This window comes from Lutra lutra, chromosome 1 (assembly GCF_902655055.1).
Source record: "Lutra lutra chromosome 1, mLutLut1.2, whole genome shotgun sequence".
Lineage (NCBI taxonomy): Eukaryota > Metazoa > Chordata > Mammalia > Carnivora > Mustelidae > Lutra > Lutra lutra.
This window is the reverse complement of record NC_062278.1, coordinates 107603819-107622483: the sequence shown is the minus strand read 5'-3', so window position 1 is coordinate 107622483 and position 18665 is coordinate 107603819. Positions and strand designations below refer to the sequence as shown.

At 43.2% G+C, this 18665-nt stretch overlaps 1 protein-coding gene across 1 annotated transcript in view; it reads left to right on the top strand.

The window, feature by feature from the left end:
* Positions 1-1640, top strand: part of KLHL6 (kelch like family member 6) — a 55387-nt gene extending 53747 nt beyond the window's left edge. Inside the window, exon 7 of the mRNA XM_047731585.1 lies at positions 712-1640. Coding sequence (XP_047587541.1) covers positions 712-1013 — 302 coding nt within the window. The 3' untranslated portion in view covers positions 1014-1640. The remainder of the gene's footprint in view (positions 1-711) is intronic.
* Positions 1641-18665: the final 17025 nt, after the last annotated feature.

Sequence of the window (18665 nt, the reverse complement as noted above, 5' to 3'; positions counted from 1 at the left end):
TGCTCAGTCTACAGAGAGATGCCACCTCCTCTAGTCACGGTCATGTGTTGATAGCTTCTATGCTCTAGGCCTTCTGCAGGTACTTTATGCCCATGGTCCTTCTGGTGTCTTAAAATCACCTTGGTCTCAGGGATTATCATTACAATAAAAATGTGGCAGAGCTGGGATGACGAGCTGAGTGCACCCAATGAACAAGATGGTATTTCTTCTGGGGCACCTGGGTGGCTCAGTGGGTTAAGCCTCTGCCTTTGGCTCAGGTCATGATCTCAGAGTTCTGGGATCGAGCCCCGCATCGGGCTCTCTGCTCAGCAGTGAGCCTGCTTCCTCCTCTCTCTGCCTGCCTCTCTGCCTACTTGTGATATCTCTCTCTCTATCAAATAATAATAATAAAAAAAAAGAATATGTTTAAAAAAAAAAAAGATGGTATTTCTTCTAAGGAGCAGTCTTAGGGTACATTTTGGCACCATGTGAAACCAATTGTCGTTTAACACCTGATTAGCACCTGACCGCAGAGTTTAAAGGGCTCTTTGAAGGGTTGCCAGCGTGAGACTTACTGCCCCTTCTACCCATTCAACCTTTCTGGAGAGCCATGAATCTACCTTTTCTATTGGCAAGATGGTAGATTTTACCGAGCAGAAGTGGGATTTTGGTGGGTAAAGGGGAAGAAAACCAGAACAGCGAGATGCCCACCGTGTTTCCCTTCCTCTTCAGGAGGGGCCATGAGAGCGCTGTACGCCTACAGCCCCCTGGAGGACAGCTGGTGCCTGGTGACCCAGCTCAGCCACGAGAGGGCCAGCTGCGGCATCGCGCCCTGCAACAACCGGCTCTACATCACCGGGGGAAGGGACGAGAAGAACGAGGTCATTGCCACCGTGCTGTGTTGGGACCCTGAGGCCCAGAAACTGACAGAAGAGTGTGTCCTGCCCCGGGGGGTGTCACACCATGGCAGCGTCACCATCAGGAAGTCTTACACCCACATCCGGAGGATCGTGCCAGGAGCCGTGTCAGTGTGACTGCACAAGGGCACCAGGTGCCGGGAGATCGCCCTCTGCACCTGTTGCCCGGGTTCATGCCACTAAAGATAGCAGGCTGGCCTTGAGCTACGGGCCCTACACCTGGGCTCCCCATGGGGGCTCCTTGGAAGTCACAGCTTTAGGACACTTGAGACCAGCCAGGAATGTTTGCGGGACCTATCTCAGGAGGAAAGAAGAAGACTACTTAACATTCAGGACACACCTGTCCCATGCCAGGTTCTGTGCCAGGCACTTGTGTGTATCAATTCATTTAACCATCATAACGACCTGGTGACTGGGTATGATCACTTCAGTTTTACAGCTGAGGAAACTGAGTTTCTGAGAGGCTAAGGTCTTCGCCCCTGGTGACTCTTATTATAAGTGGCTAAGCCAGGAATCTAAACCCAGCTCTTCCCATTGCAAGGTCAGTGGCGTTCTGTCATGTTGTCTATCTCCGAGTAGGAAACAAAACAAACAAAAGCTGGTTCATTTTTCTTCTGACAAGTTTGCTAAAAGGATTCACTCAGAAAGGCAAGGAAATAAAATTGTTTTTTTTTTTTTTCCCTTTTCTTTTTTTCTTCTATTAGAGCCTTCGGCTCCTTGTCAAGAGTGTCTTGTATGTTCTATCTAACAGGACTGGGAGATGGCTCTGGGAAGACCTGTACGCTTAGAAAGAGATAAAAGACTTTTCCCCCACCAAAACCTTTATTTCTTAGGATCACAGAGGTACATTCAGACCAGAACTGTCCTTGCCAGACAGAATTGTACCTTCAGCACAGGCCAGTGCCCTCGCCTCTTCATGCCCAACACCTATATTGCAGTATAGAAAGGGTTTTCCAGAGACTCAGATTACTATTTTTTTTTAATGTAAAAATTCCCTTCCTGCTGGCCACTTCAAGAATGACTGACTCTTTTTGAACCATATACTTTCTGCCTTTTAGATTGAGATTTGAGTCCATGTCCCTGAGTCCCCACCTTCCTGGAACCTTAGTTTTCAGGATCTTTTGAAGCCCTTCTGTTTGGTTTTTGGATCAGTTTGGCACAATTTGGTCGCAAAGAATGGACTCTGTCCACTCTAAGAGATAGAGCTTTCAGACGAGCTCACTGGAAATTCATTCTAATCTCCAAATTGGGGAAACAGATCAAGAGATCCTGTTTCATGTGCTGTACTTAAAAAGCAACAACCATGGTAACAACATAGTAACTGCATTACCCAATGTGTTTTATTTTCATCATACTATTTCAGATCTTTTTACAGAGTTTTATTTCATGTCAGATGCGGCAGACTGTGCTTGTACTTCTGAATAGTTTGGGAAGTTAGAGGTATTAGAGTTGATAGCTGAATTTTCATAGAAAAGTTGTGGTTAGAAGCTAAAGTTCAAAGCTGAAAAAAAAAAGACTTGGAACATTACAAATAAGATTTCTATGTACACTTATGTCACTGGGGATAAATATAAACGCTTGTTGGTGTGTGAAAAATTCTGTGCCTTGGGGTCAGGTTAGGTTCAGCTCCCTGCTCTGAAAAGCAGGGTGGGAAAATACATATTTGTGGAAATATAGAACACATTACAGTAAGTGATGTACTTACTCATAAGCACTAATAACCTTAATGAAGATTTCAACTGAAACAATTTAATCTAGTTCCATTAAGCAAATATTCAAGGAGTTCGTTCTGTTTGTCAAGACTTGGGGACACCAATGAATAAGACAAATTCTTCCTGACCAAGAAACACTCAGTAAACCAGTAACCAGGCCACTAGTCAACATTATATTTTTTCTTTTCATCAAGTTGGAGAAAAATGAGATGTATATGAAGTTATGAGGTTACATCCATGTCTTTATTGCCCTCCCAGGGGCATCTTAGAAAGCTGTGTTCTTGGGCCAGTGATGTGGCCATTGCTTACATATTTGACTTTCTTTGAGATCGCCTTCGGAAACCATTTATGAGCTACAGGAGAAATCATTTTCCCAAGATCATTTCAGGGAAGAACTTCCAAGATGGATATCCAATGACAACATCAGTGGCATATGCAGAGAGCTCCCCTCAGAAAGAGAGTGTTCCTTGTCATGGCAGTCCTTTGATAAGAACAATCAGCAAATTTTGCGCTCATCAGTGAATCATCCCTATTCTGGGAAAGGGATTTAGGATCTCTGTGTTATAAATCTGGTTCTCACTGCAGGACCCAAGTATCAGGACTAGTTCAAAATATTTAAATGAAGGCAAGGGAAGGATTCTATGTGATTTTTATGTCATCAGATATGCAGGTGACTTGTAAAATCTCAGGTGCCTGACCCTCAAGAAATAGAGATTCTCAACAATGGCATGGGTTGGCAGACAGTCACACCTGTTAAGACGGTGCAGAGTTCTGTACTTAAAGCTGCCAGTCAGCAGCTTTTAGAGAAAGAAGAGTTCAAGTAATTTGGTGAAACTTTCTAAGCATATTGGGATTTAAGCTTCTAGGCGCCAGCCTGGATGGAGGCTCTTAAAATCTAATTTCCATTTGCAGATGAACAATCAATCAAAAAATTTTGTTTGTGTAGCTGTCATAACCCATCCCACCAGCAGGGGGAAGAGGCAGGTGGGTGCCAGATGAGCTAGAGGCAAAGGGCTCCAGGGACTGAGGCAGGGCAAGGGGCTCTTCTTGGCCCAGCAGACTGGATCTGCAAGCAGGTTGTGTGAGGGACCTCCCTGGCCAGGAGGAAGAGGATGAGCTAGGAGGAGAAAGAGGAAGTCAAGTTTAAGGATACAGGTCTAGAAAATGATACCATAGTCTCTAGATTTTGTGAGCATGACTCCATTCTCAAAGGCAAAAGAGATAAGGAACAGCTAGTTCAGGCAAGTGGGTTCCAGGAGAAGAGAGGCACAAGTTCGAACAGGACTGGCAGCCAGACCCACTTGTTGGGGCGGGGGGCTCTGAGCTGCCTGGCTGGGTCTCCTATTTTACTGGACCTAAAGAAAATGAGGCCCAGAGGCTGTGATGGGATGGAAACTGTCGGAGAGGTTAAAGGACTCTGGTTGCCAAAGCTGATCTGAAATGGACAGGGAGCTAAGCTCACCTGAACATCCAGAGATAAATGTCCTCTTCTTAGCCTTCACCACATTCTGCCATCAGTGGCTTCAGGAAACACACATGCTCACACACTGCTCTTGAACTCAAACTGTGCTCTCAGGGAAATAGAAATATAGTTTGCTTATAGCTGTGAAACTATAGCTTTGCTATTTATAAAAGCACTTGAGATACTATTGTCGTTTATGAATCCTACGTGATTTGAATAAGAAAAGTACTCAGAATTTTCAAAGTGAGTAGATACCACTGGAATTTCTTATATAAGGTCCTTGGGGTTGCAAAATCATTTTTTCCCTTAATATCTGATTTGAGTGTTGTATTAGATCTCAGAATCTGAAGAGTCAAACTTCATGGAAATCCACAAATATCTCAGATGTGGCCCTTGCAAAACCAATTTTGACCAATTTCATATTTATAGGTAAAAATGTCAATGCTAACTTGACCAAATCCTTTCAGCATTTTGGCTACATGAATTTGTATTTTTTTAAACTATCAAACTAAGGATATTGTTTATACATAAATATACAAATAAATTTTGTATTTATTCAATAATGTGTGGAATGAATAAGAATGTTGTACACAATTACTAGGTGAAATTTTTTTTGCTTGTTTTAGTTAATATGAGTAAGTAGTATCTGAATAGAAATTAATTTAGGAGGTGGGAATTTAAAACATTTCTGCTGGTTCAACAGGGTTTCAATAAAGTCATAAGCTAGAACTGATCAGAAGTGGTCTAGAAAATGGCAAAAAAGTAGACAGCTTTTCCCTCCCTAAAGTCTCATTGCCGCTATGAGCATGCTTTTACCAACCCACTTGCAAGCTGTGGGACTCTCATCCTGCCTGCCTTACTCCTTCTTACAGGAGGCCCCCTTCTAGGTTTTGGATTTCTGGTCTGACACTTAATCTTGCTCCTGGGTGACTCAGTCAGTTAAGCGTCTGCCTTCAGCTCAGGTCATGATCCCAGAATTCTAGGATCGAGTCCTAGATCCCTGCTTAGCGGGGATTCTACTTCTCCCTCTCCCTCCACTGCTCCCCCTGCTTGTGTTCTCTCTCTCTCTCTCTCTCTGTCAAATAAATAAATAAAATCTTCTAAAAAGTAAAAGAATAAAAAAAAAATTAACCCCGCCTTACCAACATCACTGTGTTTTTCTGAAGCTTTAACCAACCTGTGTTTCTCAAATCAGGGCACTTGGAACTTGGCAGTTGAGACAGAGAGCTGTAGTTTTCGGCCACTGGAAAACTTGTCATCAGTTTAGTTTGTTTTGGATAACATTACAAAGATCCTGTGCCACTGAAAGGGAAAACCTGAGGTTTTAAAGAAATGTGGAGTCACATGAATAACTTTAACCATTCGTCCTGTCCTCCCTGGAAATGGAGGTTCTGGCTCCTCTACTTTGGGGACTCTGGATGGAAAAGCTCGGGAAGCATAGCTTCATCTCCCTGGTGGGAAGTACTCTGGAGTTAATCCTGGACAACAGCTCAACAGCCAGCGCACCGTTGTGAGCCAAGAGGGGGTTTTGACCTTAAATTCACTGCTGAGCTCTCCAGTTTCCCTGCTGGGTCGTCTAATCTGAGGCCTGGGCTGCTCGGCCAGGGCCTGGCATCTGCCCACCTTTCCTTGGCCCCTCTCGCTGCTCTCTGTGGTCCCTTCTAGTATGTGGCATCCTCTGGACCTGTCCCCTTTTCACTGGGGATATGGCCTTTATATAGGATCTCAATTCTCCTCTACCTCCTGTGGGCTTGCGCCTCATTTTCTGTTTTTCTTTTCTTTCTTTCTTTCTTTTTATTTTTTTAAGTTTTATTTATTTACTTATTTGAGAGAGAGCGCCAGTGAGGGGAGAGCAGAAGGAGAGGTAAAGGGAGGGTGAAAGAACCTTAAACAGACTCCCTACTGAATTCAGAGACCTACATTGTGGGGCGCAGTCTCACAACCCTGAGATCATGACCTCAGCTGAAATCAAGAGTTAGACGCTTAACCAACTGAGCCACGCAGGTGCCCATTTTCTGTTCTTATATGCTACCACAATTCAGACCCTTGGTGCTGGGAACTAATTTGGGTCAGGTCTCCCCAACTCCCAAGCTGTCCTGTATCAGCCTGCCTAATTACTAATCACTGTGGTTTCACTTCCATGCTTGTTTCTAATTCCTAGGAATTTTCCTTCTTGCATGCTCAGATATCTCCTTTGTTATTGGTTCCTGCATGGCAGGCAACCTGGACACCCATGCCTGCCCTCATCTCTGGTCATCTGTCTGAGTCCCTAACCTGCTGCCTCCCCTGGGGTGTCCAAACGTAGAAAACTCATTACCCTTCCTGTGTTGACCTCTAGCTATCCTAGCACCATAGTATCTCTCGGGTCCCCGAATTTCTGTGTTTCAAGAAAAATCAAAAGGAGATAGGATACTGACTGTGGTTACAAATTTTTTTTTAAGATTTTATTTATTTGACAGAGAGAGAGTAGGCAGGGAGGCAGGCAGAGAGAGGAGGAAGCAGGCTCTCTGCTGAGCAGAGAACCCGATGCGGGACTCGATCCCAGGACCCTGGGATCATGACCCGAGCCGAAGGCAGAGGCTTTAACCCACTGAGCCACCCAGGCGCCCCTGGCTACAAATTCTTTAAAAAGGTATGTGTGTAAGGAAAATTTCCTTTTCCTTTAGTAAAACTAACCCAGTTCCTCCAAGTTTGTAGTAGAGGGAGAAACTCCCAGTGGGGACAGAGAGTTGGATCTCATAGCCTCAACTCTTATCCCTGTAAGGAAAGAGTCCTATACATGGCTCTTAATTTCCCAAAGGACATCACAGACCAGGCTGGAACAGCTGAATAAGACTTTACTAATGACTTAGAGATGCTGTAGGAAAGTAAGTACAAAAAGGAGCAATGCTTTGGGTGATGAGGATGACAGGGTTCAGCTGTCTTTGAGAAGCAGCATTATCCTTAGGTGGGGGGTGGGGATATACGTATGTGTGCCTGCGTGCGCATGTGTGTACATGCTGTCAACAATAAACAAAGCTGCACACAGCTAAATCAGAGAGAACAGATTTTATCCAGCAACTACTGACAGTAGAGGAAAGGGCTGAGCCCCATTCGGCTTTGTGCAGAGCTGAACAGGTACTAAAGGGAAAACTGAGAGGAGGAGAGAGGGAACAGGTGGGCACTGAGGTAGAGGCAAGGAAGTGAAAAGCCAGAAAGCATTGGTCAGTAAGTGTGCTTAGCCCTCCTGTGTCTGCCAGCTGGCAATGTTGAAGTTAGGGTTCCTTCCTTCCACAGAGACTGGCAGGCAGAGGCCCTCTACTTCCTGGTAGTTACATTCAAAGGAATGGCTTATCGGGTCCTTGAGAAAGACACTCCTGGGCTATAGGAGGTACATAGCTATCTCAAAGGCACAGAAGATGGATTTACTGTTGTAAGCCATTTTTAGTAAATGCTCTAAGAAGGGAAGGTCTGGGGCTTATCCTCAGGTGTTGGCTACAGCACATGGTAAGTTCTTTTGACACTCTTGAGCTTTTCCAGACAGAAACACAAAAGGAAGGCTGGTTCATTCCAAGGATGTATTCTTAGGTAGCCATGATAGGTTTGATCACATCTGTTAGTGCAATAGCTTGAAAGGAGTGTTCACGCAAAGATCTTTTGCCATTTGGGACACCCCAGGTATATTTGCTTTATGGAACAGAGACAATAAAACAGATAAGTGTGCCTACCACTCGTACTGCTGGTGGGGGAATTTTAAAACGGGGCTGCGTGTTTTCTACAACTCAACATAAGCCCACTGTGAGACCAGGAGTGCTATAACCTCTCCTTCTAAAATACTCTAAAGATAAATAAAGAGAATAATAATGCTAAAACTTGTTTCAACTTATATAGGCCAGAGTGGTGCTCTCAAACTTTTTGGACTATATCCCACAATTTCAAAATAGAAGCATTTTCAATATTTTCTATTCTAGTTCTTCTTAAAATGCTGTTCAAAATTTATTAAGTTAATTTCATCACCTACCAGTGGGTCACAAGTCATAACCCACACCTGAAAAATACAAGGCTTCTGGGCACAGACCCAGACAAAGACTGCGTAGGGACGAGGGGAGTGGAGGTTGGTAAACTCTTGGTTTAACACAACAGAAACTGGAGGGAAACATCTACCTGCAAGAAGAAACTCATGAGTTCTGACCTTAGACAAACAGAATTTTTGTTGGTAAGGGTCTATTCTTTTATAACATAAGTATAGTAACGGGAGCCTCTATTGTGTAATTTTCCAGAAACATGACCCAGAGCCAGAAGTAGTCAGAGATTGGGACAGTGACAAAACCAGCCTAGGCAGAAATGCTGTTTTTTTTTTTTCTTATCAAAATGCATCCCAGAAAAGGTCACCCTAGAAAGGAAACAATACATTAGACTTTGGGGGCGCCTGGGTGGCTCAGTGGGTTAAGCCGCTGCCTTCGGCTCAGGTCATGATCTCGGAGTCCTGGGATCTAGCCCCGCATCGGGCTCTCTGCTCAGCAGGGAGCCTGCTTCCTCCTCTCTCTCTGCCTGCCTCTCTGCCTGCTTGTGATATCTCTGTCAAATAAATAAATAAAATCTTAAAAAAAAATACATTAGACTTTGTTCTGACTAAATCATAAATAGATATTGGTAGAGGGAGTAATGGAGTTAGTCCTTGTGAAACAATGTAGCAAACATTTATTGAGCACCTACTACATGCCAGGCACATTCTAGGTTCTAGGGCTCCACATCCTCAAGTAAACAATGTCACTGCTCTCATGAGCTACCATCCTAATAAAGAAAGATCGACAACAACCAAACAACTATATAAATAATGCCAAGTAGTGATAAATGCTGGAAAATCAGGGTAATTTTTTTTAAAAAGATTTAATTTATTTATTTGACAGAGAGAGATCACAAGTAGACAGAGAGGCAGGCAGAGAGAGAGAGAGAGAGGGAAACAGGCTCCCTGCTGAGCAGAGAGAGCCCGATGCGGGACTCGATCCCAGGACCCCGAGATCATGACCCGAGCCGAAGGCAGCGGCTTAACCCACTGAGCCACCCAGGCGCCCCAAATCAGGGTAATTTTAAACAGGGTGAGCAGATGTGCTTTCTGATAGAGACTACTATAGAGAAACTTGAGTGAAGAAAAAGTGCAGGGCCTGTGAATGCCTGGAGGAAGCATATTCCAGGTAGAGGGAATAGCCAGTGCAGAGGCCCTTAGGCAGGAGGCTCAGTGTCTTTAAGAAACAGCAAAAAGGTCTGTGTAGCTGAGTAAATTCTGAGTGATGATAATGAGTCTCAAGGCCATTGTAAGCACTTTGTGAGTGATCAGAGTAAGATGATAGGGCATAAGACGAGTTTAGTAATGCTAAAGATTCACAAATGTTAGGTACCAAAACCTATGGCTTCACATTCAAGTCTGCTGCATTCCCAGTGGCAGTTAGGAGCTAGGATCTGCTGAACGCAAGGGTTTTGTGATAGCAACAAACATTAAACTCTTTTTCGAAATCCTTGGTTTTTCTGATCCTGCCCTGTGTGCTCGCATTAAGGTAGGCTGGGCTGCCTCTCCCAGCTGCCTAGTTGCAGGAGCCTGGGCTGGGAGGGGTGGGGGAATGGGGTGGTTGGGGAAAGCCTCTCAAATAACTAAGATCTATCATTCCCTGCATCAATAGAAATGGCAGTACTCAGATCCATGGGCATCACTCAGATCACGAGATCACTAGTGGTGATGGTGGTGGGGCAGGGCAAGGAGGATGAAAACTGGAACTTCAAGTCAGTGACTCCCCTAGGAAGCCTAGATGATATTTGGAAACCTCTTATCAGTAGCCCAAAATAATGTGGCCTGTGGTTAGCACATTAAAAAACAAATAAAAATCCTTGGTGGTTAAGTACAAACCAGGAAGCTATTTAAAAAAAAAAAAAAACCTCTCTAAAATGTGTGGCAATTCTAGATGCAAATTTCTAGATGCAAACTAGAAATTAGGTGCTAAAAGTGTTATTTCAGGATGACTTCAGAGATCGCGTCTTCCCAGGAGTCGTTTGGAATCCTCAGTGGGAACAGCCTGGAGATGAGGTGCATTAGAATGGGTTCCAGTGTTGTCGCACAACCTCCCTGACTCCCGAGGAGGGTGATGATACGGGCTGGGTTTTAGTGGCCTTCCAGACTATAACACCTTGTGCAGAAGCTGTGACCTGGCAGGAAGAACGTATGGGGGCGGGGTCCTGAGAACGGGCCCCCGCAGCCATTGCCACCACCATTATTGATCTCCTCCCGAACCATGTACATCCATTAGAAGTTGAACAGTGAAAACCACTGAGATCTTTGGTTCGGACTGTGCAATATTTTTGAAAATTGGCAACACGGGGGCCACATTTCTACTTAACAACTGGCTGGAACAGAGTAGGGAATGTTCTCTTTAGAAAGGGGTGGTGCTCTCCAGTTTACCAGACTCCGCCGACCTAGCTTGGCCCAAAAGCATTTGAGTTTTCAGTGTCTGACAGATACTGTCTAATGCTTGCACCGACTCTGCGAAGTACATCCATGCTTTATGAGAAAACTGAGGCTCAGAGATGTTGAGTAACTTCTTAGGGTCAGGGCTGGACACAGGTCTGTGGGTCTCCCAAGCTGGAGATGCTTCTGCTATGCTCGCTGGGCTTGCGAGGAGGGGCTGTACTGGATGCCTTGATGACACAGAACCCACGTGACTCCATGATCGTTTGATATGAGGATTTAGATCATGCGTGTCGCAGTTCCAGAGCCACCCTGAGAAGTCTAGAAATACATATGGCTAACTCACTATGTGATCTACGCAAGGCCAGAGACCTCGAACAAAACAACAACGGGGTTGGAGAGGACTCTCCGTTGACTTCTGGCCCTGACGGACTCTCTTGCAGAAGGCAGGGCTGCACTTTTAAAGGCGTCCACGTGGGGGCAGAAGATGATCGTGAGTTCCTTAGTTACTAAGCGACGATGGGGGCGGAGCCAAGAACTCTCGGGGTTTATTGTCTTAAAAGGAAAAGTCTGGGGGGAACCGCCAAGCCCTAAGTCTCTGTCCTGTCCTCCTAGTTACGTGCCAGGCCCCCTCCTCAGAGTGAGCTCCCTAGTGGCTGTGACCTGTTCTTTTCTTTTCTTTTTTTAAAGATTTATTTATTAGAAAGAGAGAGCGAGAGAGCATGCGAGCAGGGGGGAAGAGTAGAGGGAAACGGAGACATGCAAACACTCTGCTAAGCAGAGCCCAACTCGGGGCTCCATCCCAGGACCCTGAGATCGCGACCTGAGCCAAAACCGAGAGTCAGAGGCTTAACCGACCGAGCCACCCAGGTGCACTGAGGTCTGTTCTATCCTGAAGTCATTGAGTCTAACACACTACTAATTAAGATGCCTCTTTATTTTAGGTGACCCTAACAAAGGGAAGATGGTACAATGCCTTAATGACCGAATTTCACACTGCTTGGTCACACCGGCATTCCTTTGCTTTGAAATTTGTTTTCTCTCTCTTCAGAGAACTAGCCGTTTACCTCCCCCTTTCACTTGAATTCCTTAGCATGACATAGGCAATCTTTAGCACCTATTCTCAGTAATAAAGCATAAATAGAACATCATTTACTCAGGTGTCTTACAGCAGTTGCTTGGTGCTTTGCAAGAAAATATAGGATTGTGGTCAATCCCCCTCTAATGAATATTTATTTCACTAATATAAAACTTATACCCCAATGCTCTATTGCTTTGCTTTCCTGTACATGGTAACTTTTTGTTTCAGTGCCAAATCATAGCATTATCATCTTGAAATCATTTCTTAGAAAAGCCTAATTGAGATATAATTGGCATACAATAAACGTATCTTTTTTTTTAAATATTTTTTTTGACAGAGGAGAGCATGTAAGCACAAGGTGGGGTGGGGGTGTTGGCGAAGCAGAGGGCCAGGGAAAGGCAGACTCCCCGCTAAGCAGTGAGCCTGATGTGGGGCTCAATCCCAGGAACCTGGAATCATGACCTGAGCTGAAATCAAGAGTAAGATGCTCAATTGATTGAGCCACCCAGGAGCCCCTAAACTGTACATCTTTAAAGTATACTATTTGGGGGCACCTGGCTGGCTCAGTAGGTGGAACATGTAACTCTTGATCTTGGGGTTGTGGGTTCGAACCCCACATTGGATATAGTGATTACTTAAAAAAAATCTTTTAAAAAAGTTTACCATTTGATGTTTTGACATATGTATACATTTATGAAACCATCATTACAAACAAAATGACAAAACCATTCACCATCAAAGGTTCTCCTGCTCCTTGGGAATCCCTTCCTCCCATCCATCCCCATCTCTCCATCACCCCTATACAGGTAAACAATGAACTGCTTTCCGTCAGTATAGATCAGTGCACATTTTCTAGAACTTTTGCATTGTCTAGTTTCTTTATATAAGAGCCATACAACTTGTACTCTTTTTTGCCTGGCTTTTTTCACTCAACAATTATCTTGAGATTCATCATTGTTGTTGTGTGTATCAATACATTCATTTCTTTAAAAAACTTTGTTGAGATACTAATTAGATGGCACAAAATTCACCTGATGTAAGTATATAATTCAATGAGTTTTAGTACACGTACAGAGCTGTGCAAATGTTGACCGAATCTGATTGGAGATCATTTTTATGATCCCCAAAAGAAACCTCATGCCTCTTTGCAGTCACTCCCAGTTCTACCCCCAGCCCTAAGCAACCACCATTCCACATTTTGCCTCTCTATGTTTACTTACTTTTGACATTTCATACATACAGAATGATACAATATGTGGTGTTCTGACTGGCTTTTTTGATTTAGCAATGTTTTCAAGGTCCTGGTATGTTGTAACACATATCAATGTTTCATTTCTTTTTATGGTCAACTAATATTCCATTGTATGGATATAACACAATTATCCATTTTTCCATTGGTGGAAACATTTGGGTTGTTTCCACTTTTTGGCCATTATGAATAATGCTGCTATAAACATTTGTATACAAGTTTCTATGTGGACATCCCTTGCATTTCTCTCAGGTGTATAGTTAGGAATGAAATTGCTCAGTCATGCTATAACATTCAAAACTCCAACCCTGTTTAACATTCTTAAAAAAAAATGCCACACAATTTTCTAAAGTGACTGTACCATTTAAAGATTTTATTTATTTATTTGACAGACAGAGATCACAAGTAGGCAGAGAGGCAGGCAGAGAGAGAAGAAGGGAAGCAGGCTCCCTGCTGAGCAGAGAGCCCGATGCAGGGCTCGATCCTGGGACCCTGGGATCATGATCTGAGCCGAAGGCAGGGGCTTTAACCCACTGAGCCACCCAGTCGCCCCGTGACTGTACCATTTATACACCCTATAACAACATACAAGGGTTCAGTACCTGCACATCCTTGACATTTGCTATTGTCTGTGTTTTTTTATTGTATCCATTTTAACAGGTATGAAATAGTATCTCGTGGTTTGGATTTCCATTTCCCTAACAACTAGTAATGAGCATTTTTTCATATGCTCATAGGCCATTCTTATATTTTCTTTGAAGAAATGTCTCTTGAGAGAGCCCAAAAGTAACATAGACCAGAAAGGAACAGAGACACCATACAGAAGCAGCAATTTTACAGGTAATACAATGGCCCTAAATTCATCTTTCAATAGTTACTCTGAATGTCAGTGGGCTAAATACGCCAATCAAAAGACACAGGATATCAGATTGGGTAAAAAAGCAAGACCCGATGGTATGGTGTCTGCAGGTGACTCATTTTAGACCCAAATACACCTCCAGATTGAAACTGAAGGGGTGGAGAACAATTTATCATGCTAATGGGCATTAAAAAAAAAAAAAGCTGGAGTAGCAATCCTTACATTAGACAACTTAGATTTTAAACCAAAGACTATAATAAGAGATGAAGAAGGTCACTATATCATAATTAAAGGGTCTATTCAACAGGAAGATCTAAAAATTGTAAATATTTATGCCCCTAACACAGGAGTAGCCAATTATATAAACCATTTAATAACAAAATTAAAGAAACACACTGTTAATATTACAATAATAGTAGGGGACTTTAACACCTCACTCACAGCAATGGACAGATTGTCTAAGCAGATCAACAAGGAAACAAGGGCTTTGAGTGACACACTGGACCACATGGACATCACAGATATATTCAGAACATTCCATTCTAAAGCAACAGAATACACATTCTTCTTGAGTGCACATGGAACATTCTCCAGAATAGATCACATACTGGGTCACATGAACATGGTACCAAAAAACTGGAATTATTACCTGCATATTTTAGGACCACAATGCTTTAAAACTTGAACTCAATCACAAGAGGAGATTTGGAAGGAAAACAAATTCATGGAGTTTAAAGAGCACACTATTAAAGAATGAATGGGTCAACCAGGAACTTAAAGAGGAATTTTAAAAATTAATGGAAGCAAATAAAAATGAAAACACAACTGTTCAAAACCTTTGGGATGCAGCAAAGGCAGTCCTAAGAAGGAAGTACATAACAACACTAGCCTTTCTCAAGAAACAAGAAAACTCTCAAATACACAACCTAACCTTATGCCTAAAAGAGCTGGAGAAAGAACAGCAAATAAAGGCTAAACCCAGCAGGAGAAGAGAATTAATAAAGATTAGAGCAGAAATCAAGGAAATAGAAACCTAAATAACAGTAGAACAGATCAACAAAACTAGGAGGTGGTTCTTTGAAAAAAATAACACGATTGATTAAACCTCTGGCCAGACTTGTTGTTGTGTAGCCAGATTTATCAAAAAGAAAAGAGGACTCAAATTAATAAAATCATGAATGAAATAGGAGAGATCACAACTAATACCAAAGAAATAAAAAAAATATATAAGGATATATTATGAGCAACTATATGCCAACAAATTAGGCAATCTGGAAGAAATGAATGCATTCTTAGAGACATATAAACTACCAAAACTGAAATAGGAATACATAGAAAACTTGAACAGACCCATAACCAGCAAGGAAATTGAAGCAATAATCAAACATCTCCAACAAACAAGAGTCCAGGGCCAGATGGCTTCCCAGGGGATTTCTACTAAACATTTAAAGAAGAATTAATACCTATTCTTCTGATGCTATTTCAAAAAATAGAAATGAAAGGAAAACTTCCAGACTCTTTCTATGAGGCCAGCATTACCTTGATCCCCAAACCAGAAAAAGATCCCACCAAAAAGGAGAATTACAGACCAATATTCTTGATGAACATGGATGCAAAAATTCTCACCAAAATACTAGCCAATAGGATCCAACAGTACATTGGAAGGATTATTCATCACGATCAAGTGGGATTTATTCCTGGGCTGCAAGGGTGCTTCAACATCTGCAAATCAATCAGTGTGATGCACTACATTAATAAAATAAAAAGCAAGAATCATATGATCCCCTCAATAGATGCAGAAAAAAACATTTGACAAAGTACAGCATCGTTTCTTGATTAAAACTCTCCACAATGTAGGGATAGAGGGAACATACCTCAATATCATAAAAGCCATCTATGAAAACCCCACAGCGAATATCATTCTCAATGGGGAAAACTGAGAGCTTTTCCCCTAAGGTCAGGAACACAGCAAGGATGTCCACTGTCACCACAGTTGTTCAACAACTTCTAGTACTAGAAGTCCTAGCCTCAGCAATCAGAAAACAAAAAGAAATAAAAGGCATCCGAACAGGCAAAGAAGAAGTCAAACTTTCTCTTCACAGATGACATGATACTCTATGTGGAAAACCCAAAAGACTCCTACCCCTCCACCACCAATTGCTAGAACCCATACAGGAATTCAGCAAAGTGTCAGGATATAAAATCAATGCACAGAAATCTGTGGCACTTCTATACACTAACAATGAGACAGAAGAAAGAGAGATTAAGGAATTGATCCCATTTACAATTGCACCCCAAACCAGAAGATACCTGGGAATAAACCTAACCAAAGAGATAAAGGATCTATACTCTCAAAACTATAGAACACTCATGAAAGAACTTGAGGGAGATGCAAAGAAATGGAAAAATGTTCCATGCTCATGGATTGGAAGAACAAATATTGTTAAAATGTCCATGCTTTCCAGAGCAATCTATACATTCAATACAATCCCTATCAAAATACCACCAACAGCAGTGCCTGGGTGGCTCATTGGTTAAGCATCTGCCTTCAGCTCAGGTCATGATCCCAATGTGTTGGTATGGAGCCCGACATCAGGCTTCCTGCTTGGTGGGGACCTCCTCCTCCCTCTCCCTTTGCCCCTTCCCACAGGTCGTTCTTTCTCTCTCGCTCGCTTGCTCTCTCAAATAAATAAATAAAATCTTAAAAAAAAAAAAAGAAAGTCTATTCTTTCCCCCACTGACTTGTCTTGATAAAGAAGAAAAATGGAAGGACATCCAGTCTGCAAAGGATGATTTAAAATTATTTTTATTTGCAGATGACAAAAATATCTATGTGGATAATCTGATGGAGTCAGTAAAAAATAGAAAATAAACCAACAACGAAAACTTTTAGAACCAATAGGAGAATTTAGTAAGTTTGCAGGAAACATTAATATACAAAAAGATGGATTGTGATTCTATAAACTAACAATCAATAATCAGAAATTGTTATAAAAATCAATATCACTTCTTGTATTCTTCTGGAAATCTGATAAAAGTAATATGTCATCTATATACTTTTACTCTATACTTGTTTGAGTTCCTAAAGTTTTATGTCCTGGGACACTTGCTTATCTAGTTCTGCATGTGATTCCAAATCCCAGATTATTGAATATGGTGATGCTAACACATGTCCATGAATTCTTTAATATTCTTCCTTAAAGGGGGGGAAGGTGAATTCCCCTCCCTTTAGGCAGGGCTATATTTAGTGACTCATGTATAAAGAATGGAATATGATCCAAATGAGTGTGTAACTTCTGAGACAAGATCATAAAAAGCCTCAGGTCCTCTTCCTTTCTTTCTCTTGGATCACTTGCTCTGGGTGGAGCCAATGGCCATGTTGTGAGGACACACAAGCATCCCTGGAGAAAGCCCACATGGCAGAGAGTTGAGGCCTCCTGTCATAGCCATGCTGAACTCCTCTGTCTTGGAAGTGGGTCCTCCAGCTCTCAAGCCTTCAGATGATCACAGCCCCAGTCATCCACTTCACTGGATTCTCAAGAAAGACCCTGAACTAGAATCACTAGCTGAGCTGCCCACAGAAACCATAAGATTACAAATGTCTGTTGTTTTAAGCTATGAAGATATAGGGGAATTTGGTACATAGCAAGGGATTACAGTGTATAGAGTGGAATGTGGAGGGCAGAGGAGAAGCTGGCTTAGGGAGGTGCCTCCCACTGCCCTTCCCCAGACAGGACTTGGGACATCTGCAATAACATCCAGAGACATCTCTCTAGGGCAGTCATCCAACCCAGACCCCCTTAACTGGGGAGCAGACAGGAAGGATGAGGAATGGCAGTCTTGCTGAAAGGCTATAGGGGAGGACACTGGAGACATTGCCCTGGACCACCCTCCCACCATCCCCCTGTGTGAACAGAAGGACGGCATCTCCAGAGGATGTGGCCTCAGTGCCCCAGACAAAGCGGGGGCGGGAGGAACCCCAGAGCTATCTGCTGGGAGGCCAGGGGTGGGGCCTGGCTGGAGGTCTCCATGGCCGTGGAGAACTCAGGGCCTGGGCGTGGCAGGACTGGGGGGCGATGGTGCAGCTTAGACACCTGACAGCCAGTTCTAGCCACTCTGCAGGTAGGTGGCACCTGGGCAAAATGATAATCAGTCACTGATGGCGGGTTTTCCCTCTCCTGTGGACCCAGCCAGAGGGGAAGGGGACCCTCAGCCCGGCACAGGGCTGCCACAGGGGACCTCTCACACATTTGGCCACAGGTTGACCGCATCATTTCAAGGTCACCTGGGCCTTTTCCTGCCTTCAGCCTGAGCCTGGAAAGAGAAATGGTCTTCCCAGTGCTTCACGACCCAGATGCCACCTCCTGGCTGGGGACTGTCAGCACACAAGGCCTCCTTCATTCCTGGTACCATGGGTGAGGGCGGGAGGAGGCCTGGAGTCCCCCAGACCCCCCAGTTTAGTCTAGACCAAAGTTGTCTATACTCCTTAGGGTGCAGCCCTAGAGAGATGCCCATTTTCCATCCAACATAGTGTTTATCTTTGTGTATGGTGTAAAAGAATGGTCGGGTTTCATTCTTCTACACATAGCTGTCCAATATTCCCAGCACCATTTATTGAAGAGACTGTCTTTTCTCCACTGTATATTTTTTCCTATGTTGTCGAAGATTAGTTGACCATAAAGTTGAGGGTCCATGTGTGGGCTTTCTACTCTGTTCCACTGGTCTATGTATCTGTTTCTGTGCCAGTACCATGCTGTCTTGGTGATCACAGCTTTGTAGTAAAGCTTGAAATCAGGCAACGTGATGCCCCCATTTTGTTTTTCTTTTTCAACATTTCCTTAGCAACTCAGGGACTCTTCTGGTTCCATACAAATTGTAGGATTGTTCGCTGCAGTTCTTTGAAAAATGCCGGTGGAATTTTGATCAGAATGGCATTGAAAGTATAGATTGCTCTAGGCAGTATAGACATT